Genomic DNA, 20,000 nt, shown 5'->3' with positions numbered 1-20,000 from the left:
CTGAAATATATATATATATATATATATATATATATATATATATATATATATATATATATATATATATATATATACATATATATAATTACAAAAAAGCAGCATAGTTATGATGACAGTAATAAAAGTAGTATCAATGTATTTCGTTCGATGGTTTTCTTTTAGTGTAGACTAAGGCTCTCTCTCCTCTCTCTCTCTCTCTCTCTCTCTCTCTCTCTCTCTCTCTCTCTCTCTTCATCGCTACCAATAATTACTTTGTAAATCTGAATTTCTCATTCACTGATAATATTATTCATCTCCTTATCCTAGAATTCTCGAAACAGACTCCTTCTCTCTCTCACTCTCTCTCTCTCTCTCTCTCCAATTAAGCACAACAACCCTGTCTTCAAGTTGAACAGGAATAACAAGGCATACACAATGCCTAGAGCTCCAGCATCTACCATTATTGGTACCACAAGAATGTTTAGTCACTTATTGCGGAAGCCATTCACCAGCGAAATATCTCCTCAGGGAGTTGACTTTGTCCCTCAGTAAATAAATAAATAAACAAATAGATAAATAAATAAATAAATAAATAAATATATAAATACATAAATAAATAAATACATAAATAAATAAATAAAACCAAGGGCTAGATTTTTTTCATAGCAAAATCCAACCGGACAATTCAGCTAATGTTCCTTAGCTATCATGGGTAGATGGGTGTAATGAGGGGAAATAATTAAGTGACGCGAACAGGTGGGAAAGGACGAATTCCTAAGCTTTCGAGACGTATTATGAGAAGGGGTTGCCTGACGGGAGTTACGAGATCACCCGATGGAAAAAAAATAAAGATTGTTATGGTTGATGTTTTCATATGTTGAGAGATTGTTTAATAAAAAATAATCTTTTTCCTGGCAATGATGACCTTGTCATATGCGACGCCAGCTTCATACACACGATAAATCAACGATCAATAATGAAAAAAAAATCCTTTTCTGGTAATGATGACCTTGTCATTTGCGACGCCAGTTCCATACACACGATAAATCAACATGCAAGTGACAAAAATAATCCTTTTTCTGGCAATGATGATCTCATTTGCGACGCCATCGTCATACACACGATAAATCAGTCGGTCAAATAAAGATGTGGCGTACCTGTGGGAACACCAATTTCGAATTTTGCGGCAACAAATGGTCGGGAACCTCTTGTTAAGTGAGGCCATAATTGCTTAATTTCAGTTCCATTATGAGTTTCCAAGTGTCCCCGAAGGTCGGTTTTTAATTATGCTGTATATTGATGAATAAATATATATACGAATATATATAATTTATATATATATATATATATATATATATATATATATATATATATATGTATATATATATGTATATGTATAATATATATATATATATATATATATATATATATATATATATATATATATATATATATATATATATATATATATATATAAATATTTAATTCTTTATAAAAGAAGCTTACCTTCTCAAATATTTTATACGAATATATATAATTTATATATATATATATATATATAATATATATATATATATATATATATATATATATATATATATATATATATATATATATATATATATATATATATATAAAGTATTTAATTCATTTATAAAAGCTTATCTTCTCAAATATTTTTTAATACTAATTTTAGGTACTTTGAGAAGGATGTTTCTTATTTTTTCTTGAGCAAGAATTACGAAAATCAATTGGAATTACAGCGTCAACTATTGCTTCTCTATTCCTATCTTTATTTCCACTCAATGTCATTGTGTCTCCCTCAGGTCTCGTCACCCATTGTCAACACAGTATTGTAGATGTAAATCAGTTAAAACATATCTGTTCCTTGCTAGGTGTTCTTGAAACAGAATATAGTTGTGCCTGTAATCTTTATATTAGCTGACGGTAAATGACCACAAACGACGTCATTGAAATTTATATCTTGCTCCTGATTGGCCGAGCCTGAATTGTGATCTTTGGTGGGTGGTGTGCTGTAAGAGCGTCCGCCAATCACGGTTAGCTTTGATGATATCGGTTGCGGATTTTTACCGTCAGCTTAAAAAAAACAAGTAAAAAATGAGCCCAAGTCTTTTTGGCGCAATCGAGTTTTCTGTACAGCCTATGATGCTGTATGAAACTCTCAGCCACGGCCCATAAAACTCTCAGCCGCGGCCCATGAAACTCGCACCCTAGGCCCGGTGGTGGCCTGTATTGTTGGCACCCATGGCGGTGCCAGATGCATAATCATGGCTAAAAAGCCACAATAATGTAATTGATAAACTGTATTTTTCAAGATACAAAAAAATATACAAAAAAGTTTATCAATTACATTATTGTGGCTTTTTTACTCATTATTTTCGATCACAATATAGTGATGCACCATAGATAATCATGGTTAACTTTAACCTTAAATAAAATAAAACATACTGAGGTTAGAGGGCTGCAATTTGGTATGTTTGATGACTGGAAGGTAGATGATCAACATACCAATTTGCAGCCCTCTAGCCTCAGTAGTTTTAAGATCTGAAGGAGGACAGAAAAATGCGGACGAATAGACAAATAGCCATCTTTCAATAGTTTTCTTTTACAGAAAACTGAAAACTAAATACCATATTTCAGTTTAGTTTAGTATCTACTCCAAATTAACATTGCTTGAGTTCGAATATATTAAATTAAGGGCAAGAGACGAAAGGAAAAATAACGACCTGTTTGCAGTTATATGCATTCAGAAAGAGTCATTACAAAAACTCGGAAAAGGATCAGTTGGCATCTGTGGTATTCATTAAAACTTTTATTTTGGGATAAAAGTTAAGATTAAACCAAGACATCAGTCTTAAAAGAAGAAGAAGACGAAGAAGAAGAAGAAGAAGAAGCCGTTTTGATTATTCTGATGCATTTGTTCCTGGAGCAGACATTAAACTTTCAGGCTCTCATATTTATGAGTTATAAGAGAGCTGACAATCTCGTTGGATATTTGGAGAGTTTCTCGCCGTGTTGAATGGCGGAGTCATTTCGTATCACCTTCTCAATTTAATAAGGGAATCTTTCTGTTCTTAACAGTTACTTTTGAGAGGAGGTACAAAGGGGGTGTGGCCTTATCCACAATATACAATACTCGCAAATCACTACAGTCGACTACCTTCGATGAATCACTGACTAGGTCGAATGGAACAATGGTGTCTAAGAGAATATCTAAACTGTTCAGATCGAGATATATATATATATATATATATATATATATATATATATATATATATATATATATATATATATATATATATATATATATTTCTGACTCTCATCATCAGGATCAACCCAGGTCTTTCAATTGAAAGGCAAGGGTGCTGCCCACTGGGCCTTGCCTTTCAATTGAAAGACCTGGATTCGATCCTGATGTGAGTTCAGAAATTTATTTCTGTTCCACAAGTGATTGTGTGTTGATTATATATATATATATATATATATATATATATATATATATATTATATATTATATATATATATACATACACACACACATACACACACACACACACACACACATATTATTATATATATATATATATATATATATATATATATATATATATATATATATATATATATATATATATATATATATATAATCACGAAAACAAATTCATCATTTCAAGTATATTAATGATTTCACCAGAATATCGAAACCCAATCACATTATCTGTTTAAAATCTGCATTGATTCCACTCGTTCATACGCGAGTCATTTCTTCCCTTCCTGCATTAATTGACATCCCCTAACCACTAAAGACTGTTTATTCCCTCGTTCCTAGGGTGCCTTTCTCTCTGCATCTCTGATATCAAAGCCAACATGCACTCGCGTGCTCCTAATTCCACACGAATTACTTCCAATGCATCAGCACATCTCCAGGGCAGTTTCCGATTTGGAGAAACAAATCCACAGTTACGCATGGGTGCATATATTTCGGCATAAATCTCTACAGATTCCCGAAAGCTCTCCGTAGAGATTTATTTTTAAATATATGTACACCCATAAATAACTGTGGATTTGTTTCTCCATTTCAAGACTCATGATACTATGATTTTTTTTTTCTTTTTAGTTTTCTGAAAAGAAAACTATTGTGCCGGCTTTGTCTGTCCGTCTGCACTTTTTTTCTATCCGCACTTTTTCTGTCCGCCCTCACATCTTAAAAACTACAGAGGCTGGAGGGCTGTAAACTGGTATGTTGATCATCTACCCTTCAATCATCAAACTTACTAAAATGCAGCCCTCTAGCCTCAGTAGTTTTTATTTTATCGAAGGTTAAAGGTAGCCATAATCGTGCTTCTGGCAACGATATAGGCCAGGCCACCACCGGGCCGTGGTTAAAATTTCATGGGGAGCGGCTCAAACAGCATTATACCGAGACCACCGAAAGACAGATCTATTTTCGGTGGCCTTGATTGTACGCTGCACAGAAAACTCGCTCGCGCTGAAGAAACTTCGGCGTATTTTTTTACTTTTTTTATTTTCGGATGATTCCATATTTTAAGATCCAGTCTCTTTCCCTACTCATGCTTGTTCTGTTTTCAATAATTCCTGTATCCCAAAGGACGATCCCCAATCCTGTAATGTTTGCTAAATAATCTCACATTTACTCTACATCCATCTTCAGTATAACTCTCCACTGCTTCCAGAGTCATTTACGTCCATCTTCAGGTTAACTCCTCCCAGCTTCCAGAGTCATTTACATCCATCTTCAGTATAACTCCCCAGCTTCCAGAGTCATTTACATCCATCTTCAGTATAACTCCCCCAGCTTCCAGAGTCATTTACATCCATCTTCAGTATAACTCCCCCAGCTTCCAGAGTCATTTACATCCATCTTCAGTATAACTCCCCCCAGCTTCCAGAGTCATTTACATCCATTTCAGTACATCCACCCAGACAGTCCATAACTCCTCCCAGCTTCCAGAGTCATTTCCATCCAGAGTCCATCCATCTTCAGTATAAAGAGTCATTTACATCCCCAGCTTCCAGAGTCATTTACATTCCCCAGCTTCCAGAGTCATTTACATCCATCTTCAGTATAATTCTCCACTGCTTCCAGAGTCATTTACATCCATCTTCAGTATAACTCTCCACTGCTTCCAGAGCCAAAAATCCTATCCCAAAGTGGAACGTCAATTTTCCAGTCGTTCCACCTAATTCCCAATTCCTAATTTCTAATTGTCCTTGTGCCTAAAGATAAAAATAAAACGAGACCTTATGCATGTATTGAGAAAATGTAATAAAATCAGTTGAATATGTAAATTTTCAGGAGAATTTTAAAAAGCCGAATGTGTATATACCTAGAAAAGTATGTATAAAAATCTGTAAAATTAAATACGAAGAAAGTAATTAATAAAAACATGTAAATGCGTAGAGAAGTAAATATACTGTAGAAAAAAATGTAATGTGGACATACTTAGAAACGAAAGAAAATAATGAAAAATCTGTTTAAAAATTCCTCAAGACTTAATATACACCTGTAAGAATGAACTATTTAAATAAAAGAAAAATAAAAATAAAATAATAATGTAATATTGAAGATGAGGCAATGAAACCGATCAAATCTGTTAAAAGTAAAAATGTAAAATAAGTACAAAAGTGCGCCGGAGTTTCTTCGGCGCCATCAAGTTTTCTGTACAGCCCCTACAGCGAATAATCAAGGCCACAAAAATGGATCTACCTTTCGGTGGTCTCGGTATAATGCTGTATGAGCCGCGGCCCACGAAACTCTTACCTGGCCGTGGTGGCCTGTGTTGTTGCGTTGCCAGAAGCACGCTTAAGGCCAATTTTAACCTCGAATAAAATAATAACTACTGAGGCTAGAGTGCTGCAATTTGGTATGTTTGATGATTGGAGGATGGATGATCAACGTACCAATTTGCAGCCCTCTAGCCTCGGTAGTTTTTAAGATCTGAGGGTGGACAGAAAAAGTGCGGACAGAAAAAAGTGCAGACAAAAAAGTGCAGACAGAAAAAAGTGCAGACAGAAAAAAGTGCAGACAGAAAAAAGTGCGGACAGAAATATAGTTCTGACAGAAAAAAGTGCGGACAGAATAAAGTGCGGACGGACAGACAAAGCCGGCACAACAGTTTTCTTCTACAGAAAACTGAAAAAGAATGAAGCGCAAAGGAAGGGAAACAAATTTCTAAAACAGGAGACATTGCTCAAGAATCTCGGTCCTTATCAGACCTTTCCAGGAGAGAGAGAGAGAGAGAGAGAGAGAGAGAGAGAGGTCGTCCGTTCTTCTTAATGAGAACGCCTTAACAAAACGTCTCGCCGACGAGACGCAAAAGCCTCGTACATTTAATCTCGTCAAGGACACGCGTGATGTTTCGAGAGGACACACACACACACACAAGATTTGGGGAAGGGAGGGAGGTAGGGGAGAGTAGGGGAGAATATAGGCGGGTTATGGGGGAGGGAGGGGGTGGGGTTTTGGTTTTTTACCAGACGCAAGATTAATAGACCAACCGAGATTAAACGTATAATGAATTGACGAACGAAGGCGAGTGAGGGTATTAACGATTTTCGGTGATGCAGTCCTTCTTTTCTTCTCTTTCTCTCTCTTTCTTTCTCTCTCTATACATATATGAGATATATATATATATATATATATATATATATATATATATATATATGTATATATATATATATATATATATATATATATATATATATATATATATATATATATATATATATATATGTACATATATGAATATGTACATATATATGTATACATATATATATATATATATATATATATATATATATATATATATATATATATATATATATATATACATATATATATATATATATATATATACAGAGAGAGAGAGAGAGAGAGAGAGAGAGAGAGAGAGAGAGAGAGAGAGAGAGAGAGAGAGAGAGAGAGAGAAGTAATAAACAAAAAGATAAAGAGGCGGCTAGAGGGATGAGCAGCAGCAGCAGCAGCAGAAGAAGAAGAAGAAGAAGAAGAAGGAGAGAGAGAGAGAGAGAGAGAGAGAGAGAGAGAGAGAGAGAGAGAGAGAGAGAGAGAGGTTGAGTTGATGAGCTCTGAAATAAATGATCACTGATACAGGCGCTTCGAAATAATGCAGAATAATGAAGGAAAAATGTAAATCATGGTAAAACGACGTAAAAGAAGAAATAGCAAGCAACGGAGACTCTAATCTGCAGTATTTTCATTTACATTATAGAATCAAAGAAGTAAAAAATGCGCCGAAGTCTCTCGGCGCAATCGAGTTTTCTGTACAGCCGCTACACCGTATAATCGAGGCCACCGAAAATAGATCTATCTTTCGGTGGTCTCGGTATAATGCCGTATGAGCCGCGGCCCATGAAACTTTCACCGTGGCCCGGTGGTGGTCTGATCTATATCGTTGACAGATGCACGATTATGGCTAACTTTAATCTTGAATGAAATAAAAAAAAAACTACTGAGGCTAGAGGGCTGTAATTTGGTATGTTTGATGATTGGAGGGTGGAAGATCAACATACCAATTTGCAGCCCTCTAGCCTGAGTAGTTTTTAAGATCTGAGGGCGGACAGAAAAAGATTTCTTTTACAGAAAACTAAAACCTAATTTCATACAACAGGGACAGTTTATTCTCGTTTTCACTCAGCTTCGTTTTACACACGAACTTACACTCACACGAAACATGCGGAAACACATTCATAAGCACCCAGTTTCAGTTTCACTTATTAACAACCCGTTTCAATATGCCTTCCCCCCCCCCTCCCATTTTTTTAGATTTAAATTTTCATACCATAAGAGTTAGGTAGATTTTCAGCTACCTTAACTTAATTACTTCTTTTTTCACTTTATATTTGAGTATTTTAAAGTCTTACATTATGTTTTTAGTTTCATTTCAACCATAGTCAACAACAATATCCGTTGTTATAATAATCTTGTCTGAAAACTGCCTTTTCTCACTTATATCGTTTATTTGATAATCAATCATTTTATTTTGATTTGCAAGCAAGTGATAATCTCTGAACTACTCGATAAACTCATTCTAACATTTCGTTCAGTGTCTACTCCAACAAACATTTAATTTTTCGCGTTTTTCCTACAATAAGTCATACGACGAATACGGACCTTCCCGACAAAGGTAAATTGAATTTAGATTGAATCATGTACCGCCGCATTACCTGTCCCCTCAACAATGGTCGACGCCACGAGTCTGCTTTCATCTGCAAGAGTCACATCCACAACCCTATTATACTCATTACCTGGCTGTTATACAGAACTTAGCAATGGCGCCAGTCTGCGCAAATGGTTTGTTGTAAGGTTATACACGCGGGGTTGGGAGGTGGTGCCGTCAATGCACATAACGCGCGGTGCACTGTAGGCATTGCTTAAGGCTCTTTGCAGCTTCCCATCGGTCCCTAGCTGCAACCTCTTTCATTCCTTTTACTTAACCCCCATTCATATTCTTTCTTCCATCTTACTTTCCAACCTCTTCTGACAATTGTTGCATATTGCAACTGCGAGGTTTTACTCCTGTTACACCTTTGCAACCTTTCACTCTCAATTTTCCCTTCAACGCAAAATGACCTCGTAGTTTCCTATTCTGTTTCAGTCTGTGGTCATTCTCAACGTCTTAATTTGTTTAAAAACATTCCTCGCTGACTTTTGAGAGGCTGCCTGCGCATCTGTACAGATGTCCTTAAGTATATAAATGACCCTTGTCTAACTATGTTTCACTTCAGGTAATTTATCTGACCGCATTCATCCCCAAAAAGTCATCCACTCCGAGATCAGGGAAGCTGAAGAAATTAATATTTGTTTTAATTTCGGTCAGTTTTCAAATTGTTTCACCAGAAATCGTACCCAAAGACGTCAGCATTTGCCTGCTCGCGTATTTCCATTGTGAGTGAAAAGGGATTGGAGCTGCGATGATTATCGAAGTTAATGATGTATTGTTCAGTCTTCACCTACGCTCAGTTCCAGTGAAATTCATCTGGTTCTTCATTTGAATGCCGACGTTGGAAGGCGAAAGATATCCGCTGGTTTAAGCAGTATCAGAAAGATATTAGGAATTGCAGTCGCTTCGCGTATTGGTCTTTTCTGATGCGAGATTGAATACGAGTTGAAACATCGAATTACTTGATGTCTTTGCGTACAAATATCTTCATTCAAGTGGGCAATGCTTTCATATTATACTGTACACACACACACACACACACACACACACACACATATATATCTATATATATATATATATATATATATATATATATATATATATATATATATATATATATATATATATATATACAATAAGCATCTAGTTGGCGTGTCCACACGGACAGACACAAACTAACCAACCCCATTCAATCGAACGCAACGACCTGAAAATCCATCATCAGTAACTTTCTCGATTTGTGGTGGCTTTATTCCTACTCATTTCTGTCTTTCACGCAAGACCTGTCTCTCCTTTACGAGGCTCAAAACTGTAAAAGTTTCTGTAGAAGAGAGAGAGAGAGAGAGAGAGAGAGAGAGAGAGAGAGAGAGAGAGAGAGAGAGAGAGAGAGAGAGAGAGAGAGAGAGATGCTACCAAGAATGATGTTTAGTTCATATGTCTGGAATTTTGTTTGGCTGTTGTTTACAAATAATCATCACCCTTTGTTTTTGGGGAAACAAAGATTATGCTGATTTGTTATTTTATCTTTATTGGTAAAGATAGTTATTACCACACACAATGAGGCTAGGATAGTTTTTTTTTCTTTTTGCCTGTTTGTGTTTGAGAGTGAGTAGACAAAAATTTTCATGAACTTGTAAACAGATTTAGATTTTATGTTGCCAAGAAAACCATCTCTGGCACTATAAGAATTAGGGATTTTAGCTGTTAACAGTTACATTACTGAATACTTAATTTTTTGGAATCCTTTCAACACTGGGGGTTATTAACCATGTAAAATGAAGGAATGTGCTCACGTGTTCATTACTGGGAGCTTTAAGCAGAGGCATGCTCCCTTCCGAAGGCCCTTGTTGTAATAACAGTAATAATAATGATAATAAACTAATTCAGTTCAATATGGATGAAACAAAAGCATTCAGGTTGTATAAAGTTTCTTAGATTTTTTTTAGGACTTTTTTTTTCTGTTACTGCAGTTCGCAAGTAATTCTGCTATATTTGTCATTCTTTAATAAGCAGTGAATTGAACATTCGTTGGTGGGAATTCTTTTAGCAGAAATAAGAATGTATACCATCTATATTGCAAAATTAACTTCTATGCTTACGAGAAGACGAGAGCCTTTATTGAAATGTGGCGTGTTTTATTGGTAGGGACAGACACTTCTGCATAACTCTACGGCAAACACACACCTTATTTCACTGTCTCCCTAAGACTTTCTCGTAAACTTCGACGTTGCTTGCCAACTTATTTTTCTTTTTTTTATTAAAAGAATTCTCACCATCGTATATTTACACCCAATTTTTGAAAGAGAGGTAAGTATATGAGTCACAGGTGGAACGCAGTAACAGAGAAATAAGTAATCATAAGAAAGATTGATAGAAATTTATTGAACTGATGCAGCAATCAAATTCAACCACACTTGTTTGAAAGAGCGTCTTCTCCCTACAAAATGATAATAAGTTTTCCTCCCTTCAGTACGGGAAAGTATTTACTTAATTTTCCCCCTCTCTCACGGAAAAAAAAAATAGCGAAGTTTTCCACATATCACCTCGAAAGGATAAGCGGAAATATTCCCCTCTGAGAAAAATGAATTAATTCCCTCTCCTTTTCAAAGGAAATAAGTATTTTCCCCTCGAGTTTACGGCCCTTTATGAGTATTGCAAAATCCTTTACCTTTGATTGTTGACATAAATTCTTTTCAGAGAGTAATTTTTTTCAATCAAATATTTAATATAATTGCTCGTGATAACTTCGTGCCTATACGGAGAACGCAAAATGACATTAGGTCAATGAAAAATTCAAGATAAATGTGAAAAGGATGGAAAGCACTTTAAAACACCAAGAAAATCTTCAGTTACGTCAAGAAAATGGAAAAAAATAAGAGGGGGCTGGGAGAAGTGAACACAAAATACAGAGATGATATCGACATGCATCAAAAAAAGTTAAAATGAACGAAAACGCCACGAAATCAGAAGGGGAAGACTACCTAACTTCTCTCTCTCTCTCTCTCTCTCCCCGTGGCTTTACCATAAAACTTTCCATAACAAGCCTGGTTTCCCGTTTCACTTTCTGATTGGTCTCCGGGAACGTAAACCAAAAGGACATTTTGTTTCTTGTTAAGTTTTCCAGCGCATTTGTACGTTTGCCTGTTTTCTGACTGACGGCTGTATATAAACAAAATGCTGTTATAGACATGATATTGGTAGTGAATAATAATAATAATAATAATAATAATAATAATAATAATAATATTATAATTATTATTATTATTATTATTATAGCCAAAGTTAAGAAAGATCCATATATATATATATATATATATATATATATATATATATATATATATATATATATATATATTTATATGTGTGTGTCTTTGTGTATGCTCGCTTTTTTGCGTTCATCTTTGATCCTTCGCCCCCTTCCCCCCAAAACCCACCCTCTCACCATCTTCCCCAAGAACGCAGCAGATTCTCTCCCTCGCAAAACTTCCCCAAACTTCGCCACGCCATGTGTAGCCTTGCACCTTGCTGAAGGCCCTGTACTCCTGCAGGGAACGACTGCAGCCGCCTGATATCGACCTGGCTGAGCAAAATGACCTCTCCACGAGGGACCCAGGCTTCATTTTCAGCGTCGTCGGCGTGTTGCTGGCTTTAAATATCCCAGGAGGGAAACCAGCTCAGTCTCTGCATACATTGTGTAGTTTCAGCACTGGGAGGAATGTCATAGAATTCGTGGTCCGGACGCGAATGAGTGGTTTATGAAATTCTGATGAAACGCACGTCTCTCTTATACACACTTGCGTGCACTCGCGTGCATACAGACATGCAAACAAACGCACATACACACAAACTCACTGAAATGTATCTCTTTATTCCTTATAGATAAATAAATATATACATATATAATTATATAAATGGGTATATGTGTATAACTGAATCACGAAAATAGGGAACGTGATGATTTCATAAATAAAGACAAAATCCACGAAGGAAAGGAATGGAGCGCTGTATGTGTGTGTACATATATGTGTGTGTGTATATATGTACACATATATACGTATATAAGGGTGTGAATAATGCTTCACTGTTGTTGTTCCAAGAAACTTACTCTCTTTTCTGATTTCTTAAAAGATAAATTCAACAGGAAACTTCAGCAAAAGAGCTCTGATGCGTTAACACTGAATAAAACTAGGGTTTTGGACTCATGACATAAAAACAAGAGAAATATAGAAAAAGAGAATTTTAAAGAGCTGACAGCGTCTTTTTTTTTTTTATCAAAACCATTTTGACCAACAAGCTTTTTCTTAATTGTTTTCTGTTGTCGTTTTCAAACATGTTTTTTTCTATAAGTGGTAGGTAAAAAATATCCATTGTTGAATATGGTAGTTTCTCTACGTAATATTCCTTCAGGTCATCCAAGCACAAAATCTTGCAAGAAATGCTCTCTAAAATAGAAGCCATGAAAACAATAGATGAATGAATAACTTCGCTTATTTTCCACCTCGTCAATTCAGTAGTACCCAATGGAAGCAACAAGTTCGTATGGTGAGTACCCCTTCTAGCTCACCCCCACCCTCAACATCTTCCCTTCCCCCACCCCACTCCCAACACCCCTCCTTCCAACAAATCCTTAAGGTTTTGTGTGTGTTCTACTTTAAAAGCCCATCGCCAAGCTCCGCCACCCTCTACTCTGCCTCCTCCTCCTCCCCCTCCTCCTCCTCCCTCCTCCTCCTCCTCCTCCTCCCTCCTCCTCCTCCTCCTCCTCCTCCTCCTCCTCCTCCTCCTCCTCCTCTTCCCTCACCAATTCTGTCCTCGTCTTTGCCTCTCTATCCCTTAAATATGCCGTAGAATGGTGTTCTCAGGTAATGCGATGTTAATCGAGTAAAATTTTCACAAACTACACATAACTGAATTCAGGATTGAAATGCAGGCTTTCTTGTAGTTGCTTTTGGAGAGTCGAAAGGTTTTGACATTCTTTTCCGCCACTAGTTTTGGAGGACATCTGCGGATTATTATTATCATTATTATTATTATTATTATTATTAAAACAGTTTTGCCAGACCACTGATCAGCTCTCGTCCGTGGAAAACCGAGGTGGGAAACCGTTAGGACGTGGACACATACTAATTTAACCTTCCCTAACCTATTCTTCCCGGGCTTAACCTAACCTTGGCGTCATGCCCCTTAAGGCCTCTTAGCCTAAATTTCCAAGAATTGGGGTAACCTAACCCGGGACGACTGCTGCTACCTGATCCTGCCATCTTGAATATTATAAAAGCCACCTTGAAGATTATAAGATTATATGAAATTACTTTTGAGCCGCTAGACTGGAGTTTTTAAAGTTTACAGTTAAAAATAGACAGATGACGGGTAGAGATTTGTAACGTTTGCAGTTGGGAATTGACAGAAGGGGTAGACATTTGCAACGTTGCAGTTAAGAAATGACAGAAGGGGTGGAGTCGTGTATCGTTTGCAGTCGGGAATTGACAGAAGGAGTAGACATTTGTAACGTTTGCAGTTGGGAATTGACAGACCCAGAGATAGGGATTTGTAACGTTTGCAGTTGGGAACTGACAGAGGCAGGAGTAGAGTCTTGTATCGTTGCAGTTGGGAATTGACAGAAGGAGTAAACATTTGTAACTTTGTAACGTTTGCAGCTGGGAATTAACAGACCCAGAGATAGGGATTTGCAACGTTTGCAGTTGGGAACTGACAGAAGCAGGAGTAGAGTCTTGTATCGTTACAGTTGGGAATTGACAGAAGGAGTAAACATCTGTAACGTTTGCAGTTGGGAAGTGACAGACCGAGATAGGGATTTGTAACACTGCAGTTGGGAACTGACAGAAAAGGAGAAGAGACTGTGAAGATTGTTACATGGTATACATTGGAAGAATTAGCCAAAGGCTTTAAAGTCGAACATGAATAGCATACATGAATCGAATTATTGGCTCTTTTGTATTCATTTCAAAATACTAGTAAAATTAATACATCAAACTTAAACTAGTTTCACGTTTTAATCTGAGTCGCCATTACCCCTATACTTATGATGAAAAATCTGTAATCCAATTATATATATATATATATATATATATATATAATATATATATATATATATGTATATATATATATATATATATATATATATATATATATATATATATATATATATATATATATATATATATATATACAAATACACACACAGACATTTGTGCTCATGTAAAAGAATGAGATAGGAGATAAAACAAAGACTGGTTGGTTATTTAAGAGGCGTTTTCTCTCAAAACGTGTTACCCTGTTTGTTTCCATAACAAGCTCCGAGAACTTTCGAAAACTTCTGAAGTTTGGAAAAATGGGTGAAAAGTTTCTGTGGGGCTTTTCTTTAGCCTTATGTGATTTGACTTTCTAGTTCCTCTCTCTCTCTCTCTCTCTCTCTCTCTCTCTCTCTCTCTCTCTCTCCTTAGTTTATTGACGTCATACATATCTGAATTTCTTTCAGGTAAATCGCTCATCCAGAAATATGACTTTCGTAACTAGCCGAAGAGTGCTTGCTAAATACCACGATTATTTCTTTCATGTGAGCAATTTCATTCCGGATACACCATCTAAAATCAGTAACAAATGAGCCGAAGTTTCTTCGGCGCAATCGAGTTTTCTGTACAGCCGCTACAGCGTATAACCAAGGCCACCGAAAATGGGTCTATCTTTCGGTGGTCTCTGTATAATGCTATACGAGCCGCGGCCCATGAAACTTTAACGAAGGCCCGGAGGTGGCCTATCCTAAATCGTTGCCAAAGGCACGATCATGGCTAACTTTAACCTTAAATAAAATAAAAACTACTGAGACCAGAGGGCTGCAATTTGGTAATGTTTGATGTCATGATCAACATACCAATTTGCAGCCCTCTAGCCTCAGTAGTTTTTAAGATCTGAGGGCGGACAGAAAAAAGTGCGGACGGACAGACAAATAGCCATCTCTATAATAGTTTTTCCTTTACAGAAAACTAAAAAAAAAAAAAAAAAAAAAACTGTACTGAAGTCCCTCTGGAATAAAAGGGTCTGTGCAGATCAAACATACAAGAAGAGAGAGGGAACATAGAGGAACGAAGAAAAACGGAGGAATATTCTAACCTTCAGTCGCCAACACATCTTCAGTCTAATCGTGATAAACATCTACTCCTATAATTATTTAGCTGCACGGAGTATTTTCACCGAGTGTTGACATCATAATGCGTGTTTATTGTAAACACGGGAGAAGTTTGGATGAAATTTGGGCCTCAGTGTGGAAATAGCTGTATTTTAGGTTAGTTACAAAAAGGCTAACTGTTTTCAGTGTACAGGCACGTGCCAGGATACGTGCCCGAATTTTAGGCGCCCAACATCCTGGCACGTATTCTGGCACGTGCCATTAGGTGCCAGAATTTTGGGCACGGATTCTGGCACGTGTCAGTAAGTGCCAGAATTTTGGGCACGGATTCTGGCACGTGTCAGTAAGTGCCAGAATTTTGGGCGCCCAAAATTCTGGGCACGGATTTTGGCACGCGTCAGTACGTGCCAGAATTTTGGGAGCCTAAAGTTCTGGCACGTACTGTAACTTCAACGTATAAGACAGTGCAAAATTACCTATTTTGCAAACCTATTGCTAACTTTATCACTATCATATTTGCATATCCTAAAATATAAAAAGGAATATGTACCCATGAAACATAACTCAAATAAGTTATACTTTATATGCATGTAATAATGTCTAAACATACTTTAAATACGCAGATCTCATAAACAGAATATATATTTCAATATATACCAAGTCACGTAATGAGATTCGGTATTTTGAATTTTTACAGCAATTTATAGAGCTGGCAGATTAAGGGATACTTGTCACTGTCAGGAATATGTTATAAATGTCTACCATTAGTCGTAAATCCAGGTTTCAACAATATCATAGCAGGTGTTAATTTAATTCGACAATTAATTATATGTTAATCCTCGTTAATGGAGGTGAATTTATGATTTTAAATGATATTATATATATATATATATATATATATATATATATATATATATATATATATATATATATACATATATATATATATATATATATATATATATATATATATATATCATATATATATGTATATATAGTTTGTTTATATGAGTGTTTACACAATAAAAAAGAAAATATACTTTACATTATAAATACCCATACATCAACGCACACCCAATTAGATACAATGACAGACTGAAAATACTGAAGTCAATTAAATTAATAAAAAAAAACATTTCAATTACATGCTGCCTATTTTTGGAATTACTGTTTGCCCAAGGAGAGTCCTCCCTCTCTAAGGAACTAGGATTCCGTGGGCACTGTAGGATAATTAAACAAAAAAATGTTTAAAAGTGACTGGCAAGGAAAAGACCCCAGGCATCGTCTTGTCATAAATTCTGAAGAAAACCACAATTTGCTTCTAAACTTAGATTTAATCCTTACTGAACAGCACTTGGGTGAAAGTTCTCGCTCGAGTTACGGCGAAGTTTTCACAGAGGCCCTTATTTCATCACGGCAATAAGCCCGTTATGGCGTCTATAATGAGATGGAATCCCTAGACAGAGGGGAGCTTTGGCAATCAAAAAACCCGCTATTGGGGGTGAAGGAGATGTATGTATAAATATATATGTATGTATGTATGTATGTATATATATGTATATAGTATGTGTATATGTATGTATGTATATATATATATATATATATATATATATATATATATATATATATATATATATATATATATATATATATATATATATATATATATATATATATATATGTATATTTGAATTTCATACTACATGTAAGTTCCTGTGGGCGTATGTGCCATAATTTGGTTTTAAGACACCAACATTTTTGCCAACATTTCTGTGGAGATCCGTTTCTTAAATCAATGCTCCAGATTTTTATACAGGCTCATCTGCATATTACCATTTCTTAAATTCAGAAAGTGGAGCCGTGGGAATTCCTTTAGTCTGGTTCCTTTTTAAAATTGAGCCAACAAATTCATTTAAACTCTTGCCTGAGATTCATCTCTCGAATCATTGCAGCAAAAGTGTCTTAACTGATGATAGGTTTTGTTCCTAATAAGAATATAACTTCGTGGTTTCATATACTGAGAGATAATATTAAAATTGTGTGTACCAGAGTGCTAAGATTTTCTGCCTAAATCAAAACATTAAACTTGTGTAAACGCCTCTGCTATAAAGCACTGCTTAAAGTTAAGCAGTAAATCTGTGTGCAACCCCATTACCTAAGACATATTGCTTGAAGGAAAATATTAAACTCGAGTATACCAGTCTGCTAAGATACACTGCTCAGTTAAAGTAGCTAATTCCGCGTATACTGCTAAGATGCACTGTTCAGCTTAAGCAGCCAATTTCGCGTATACGAACCTGCTAAGATACACTGCTCATTTTGCAATACTAAAATTCATGCATGAGAACCTGACAAGATGTACAGCACAAATGACGCAACTAAACTCGACCTCCTTTCCGCCAACACCGAAGAGTTCTCCCGGTCTATGACTTCCAGCGAGAGTGTAATGGGAGTTTGTAGTCGTGATGAAATGCGCGGAGCCGCCCCAATTTGCCAGGCTAATCAGAGAGAATATAAAACGCGCGCTTCGCGGAAGCGGTTCAGTTCCTCTTCAGTTCAAAAATTGCGAGCCAAGACGATGACGTCTTGAGACGTTTGATTACGGCGCCGAAAGTTTCCGACGTTGGACGAATTACCTATTTTTATCCGGCTTCGTAGACGGTTTCAGACTCGTGGCCTGCTTCTAGTAATAATATTTCACACGGACTAAAAAGAAAATAAGCTATTTAAACGTTGTCTCAAAAACGCATCTTCGGAAATTAAAAGAGTATTCTCCCCCACTCATAGTTTTCATGTAACTTCTCTAAAAATATGAATTAACCATTTACAAAATGCATGATCTGCTGAATATTCAGAATGTTGGTTTGTCTCTTGAAGAAAAGACTTGGAAGCTTGGACTTTTTGTTTTTTGAAAAGTGAAATAGCTTCTATTAACTTGAACAAAAAGTCGAAGCTATGTATTTTTAGACATTACTTCCAACTCATTTTTTCAAGAGAGAGGGATTTATAACAACAAAATAACATGTAGAATATTTAGCAAGCCATGCATATTTTTAGAAGAATAGATGTAAGTTTAAATAATTTTCATCCAATATGAGGAGGAAGACGATTATCTAATAAATTCCAGTGTATGTGTATGTGTATATATATATATATATATATATATATATATATATATATATATATATATATATATATATATATATATATATATATATATATATATGAGGCATTAAAAATATAACTTTTTTAGATTTAATACCCATCACACATAACGAAGGGCATATTTGTCGCCTCCACGATTAAGATACTCAGCAATGATGGGGAAACCTCGACAACAGAACATACATCGACTTGACCTCAACATTTGACACGCCTCTCTCTGCAACCTCCATTCCCCTCGAGGGAGGACCTCATTCTTCCTCCTTCTAAGGACGACCTAACTGTCTGTCTGTCTGTCTGTCTGTCTACCTCTCTACCTCAGGAGAGGCATGAGGGCATAACGGGCCTCTGGTTAGCGGTTCAGAGGAGTGGCATGGCATAGGAGTGACATAAACAAAGGAGTTAAACCTCAGATACAAATTTCCGAGGAGTGACAACCATCCATTCATCAAAACTGATATTTAAAATATGTTAACAATTCAGTGGTTCTAGTTTTTTTTAATAAAATCTTAATAATTTAATAATTTTTATAATTTTTGGTTACTGTGTCACTTCGTCGTTACGTCACTCCAATAAAATGTCACCCCTTTAATACGGTATTTATGTCACTCCGTTGTGTCACTCCGTTGTTCACTTCCTCTCGCCCTTCTAGCCACAGGGATAATGTCAAAACACAGGACATCATCTGTTTAACGTTCACTCTCCTTTTCACTGACGCCTCCTCCGTTATCTCACTCAATTAACGTCCTTAATCACTGTAAGAATAAGGATGAACTTCCTTTCGCAAACAAGGACGGCAAGAGGAAAGTACGCATTTTCCTTTGCAGAACGTCCATCTTTTTCTTTCTTTAATGATGTATATGAGCTTGTTTCTCTCTCTCTCTCTCTCTCTCTCTCTCTTGTCTCTCTCTCTCTCTCTCTCTCTCTCTCTCTATGTATAATTCTTCACCTTACATAATAATAATTGCTCTCTGTAGTATATTTCTTATAATTAAATACTGAAAATATTTACCAAAGAAAGCCATCTTTATAATAGTATATATGACGTGATACTGGTTCGTTGGTTGCTGGAAACAGATGGGCAATCTGAGTCTGTCTGACTGTAAAATACTTTGGACACTTAAAAATTAAATGAAAAATAAATTTCACTGATCTCACAAGAACACTATAAACATGAAAGAGCATCGAAACATCTCCATCTATACTTTCAAGTATCAAAAAGTCATGACAAATGATTAGATTAGTACATAATTATCACCCAAATAGCAACAAATCTCAAGAATTGGTGTTGTTAATTGCTGTTGGAACTGGTCACTTAAGTGCTGAATGTGAGTTACGGAAAATCTGAAGAAACACTTTATTTATATCAGCTAATAATGGGTAGGAGGTCTTTAGACATATAGGGATTCATATCAGCTAACGGGTAGGAGGTCTTTAGACAGAGGGATTCATATCAGCTAATGGGTAGGAGGCCTTTAGACACAGAGGGATTCA

The 20,000-nt window shown here is 36.0% G+C and overlaps 1 protein-coding gene across 1 annotated transcript in view; it reads right to left on the bottom strand.

The window, feature by feature from the left end:
• The window catches only part of bma (SCY1-like protein bma), a 439,254-nt gene that overhangs the window by 152,209 nt on the left and 267,045 nt on the right, over positions 1-20,000 (bottom strand). Inside the window, exons 6-7 of the mRNA XM_067125029.1 lie at positions 13,341-13,479; positions 11,635-11,846 (exon numbers count right to left, since the gene is read on the bottom strand). Coding sequence (XP_066981130.1) covers positions 11,635-11,846; positions 13,341-13,479 — 351 coding nt within the window. The remainder of the gene's footprint in view (positions 1-11,634; positions 11,847-13,340; positions 13,480-20,000) is intronic.

The sequence above is a fragment of the Macrobrachium rosenbergii genome, chromosome 23, assembly GCF_040412425.1.
Source record: "Macrobrachium rosenbergii isolate ZJJX-2024 chromosome 23, ASM4041242v1, whole genome shotgun sequence".
Lineage (NCBI taxonomy): Eukaryota > Metazoa > Arthropoda > Malacostraca > Decapoda > Palaemonidae > Macrobrachium > Macrobrachium rosenbergii.
This window is presented reverse-complemented; position numbering and strand designations above follow the sequence as displayed.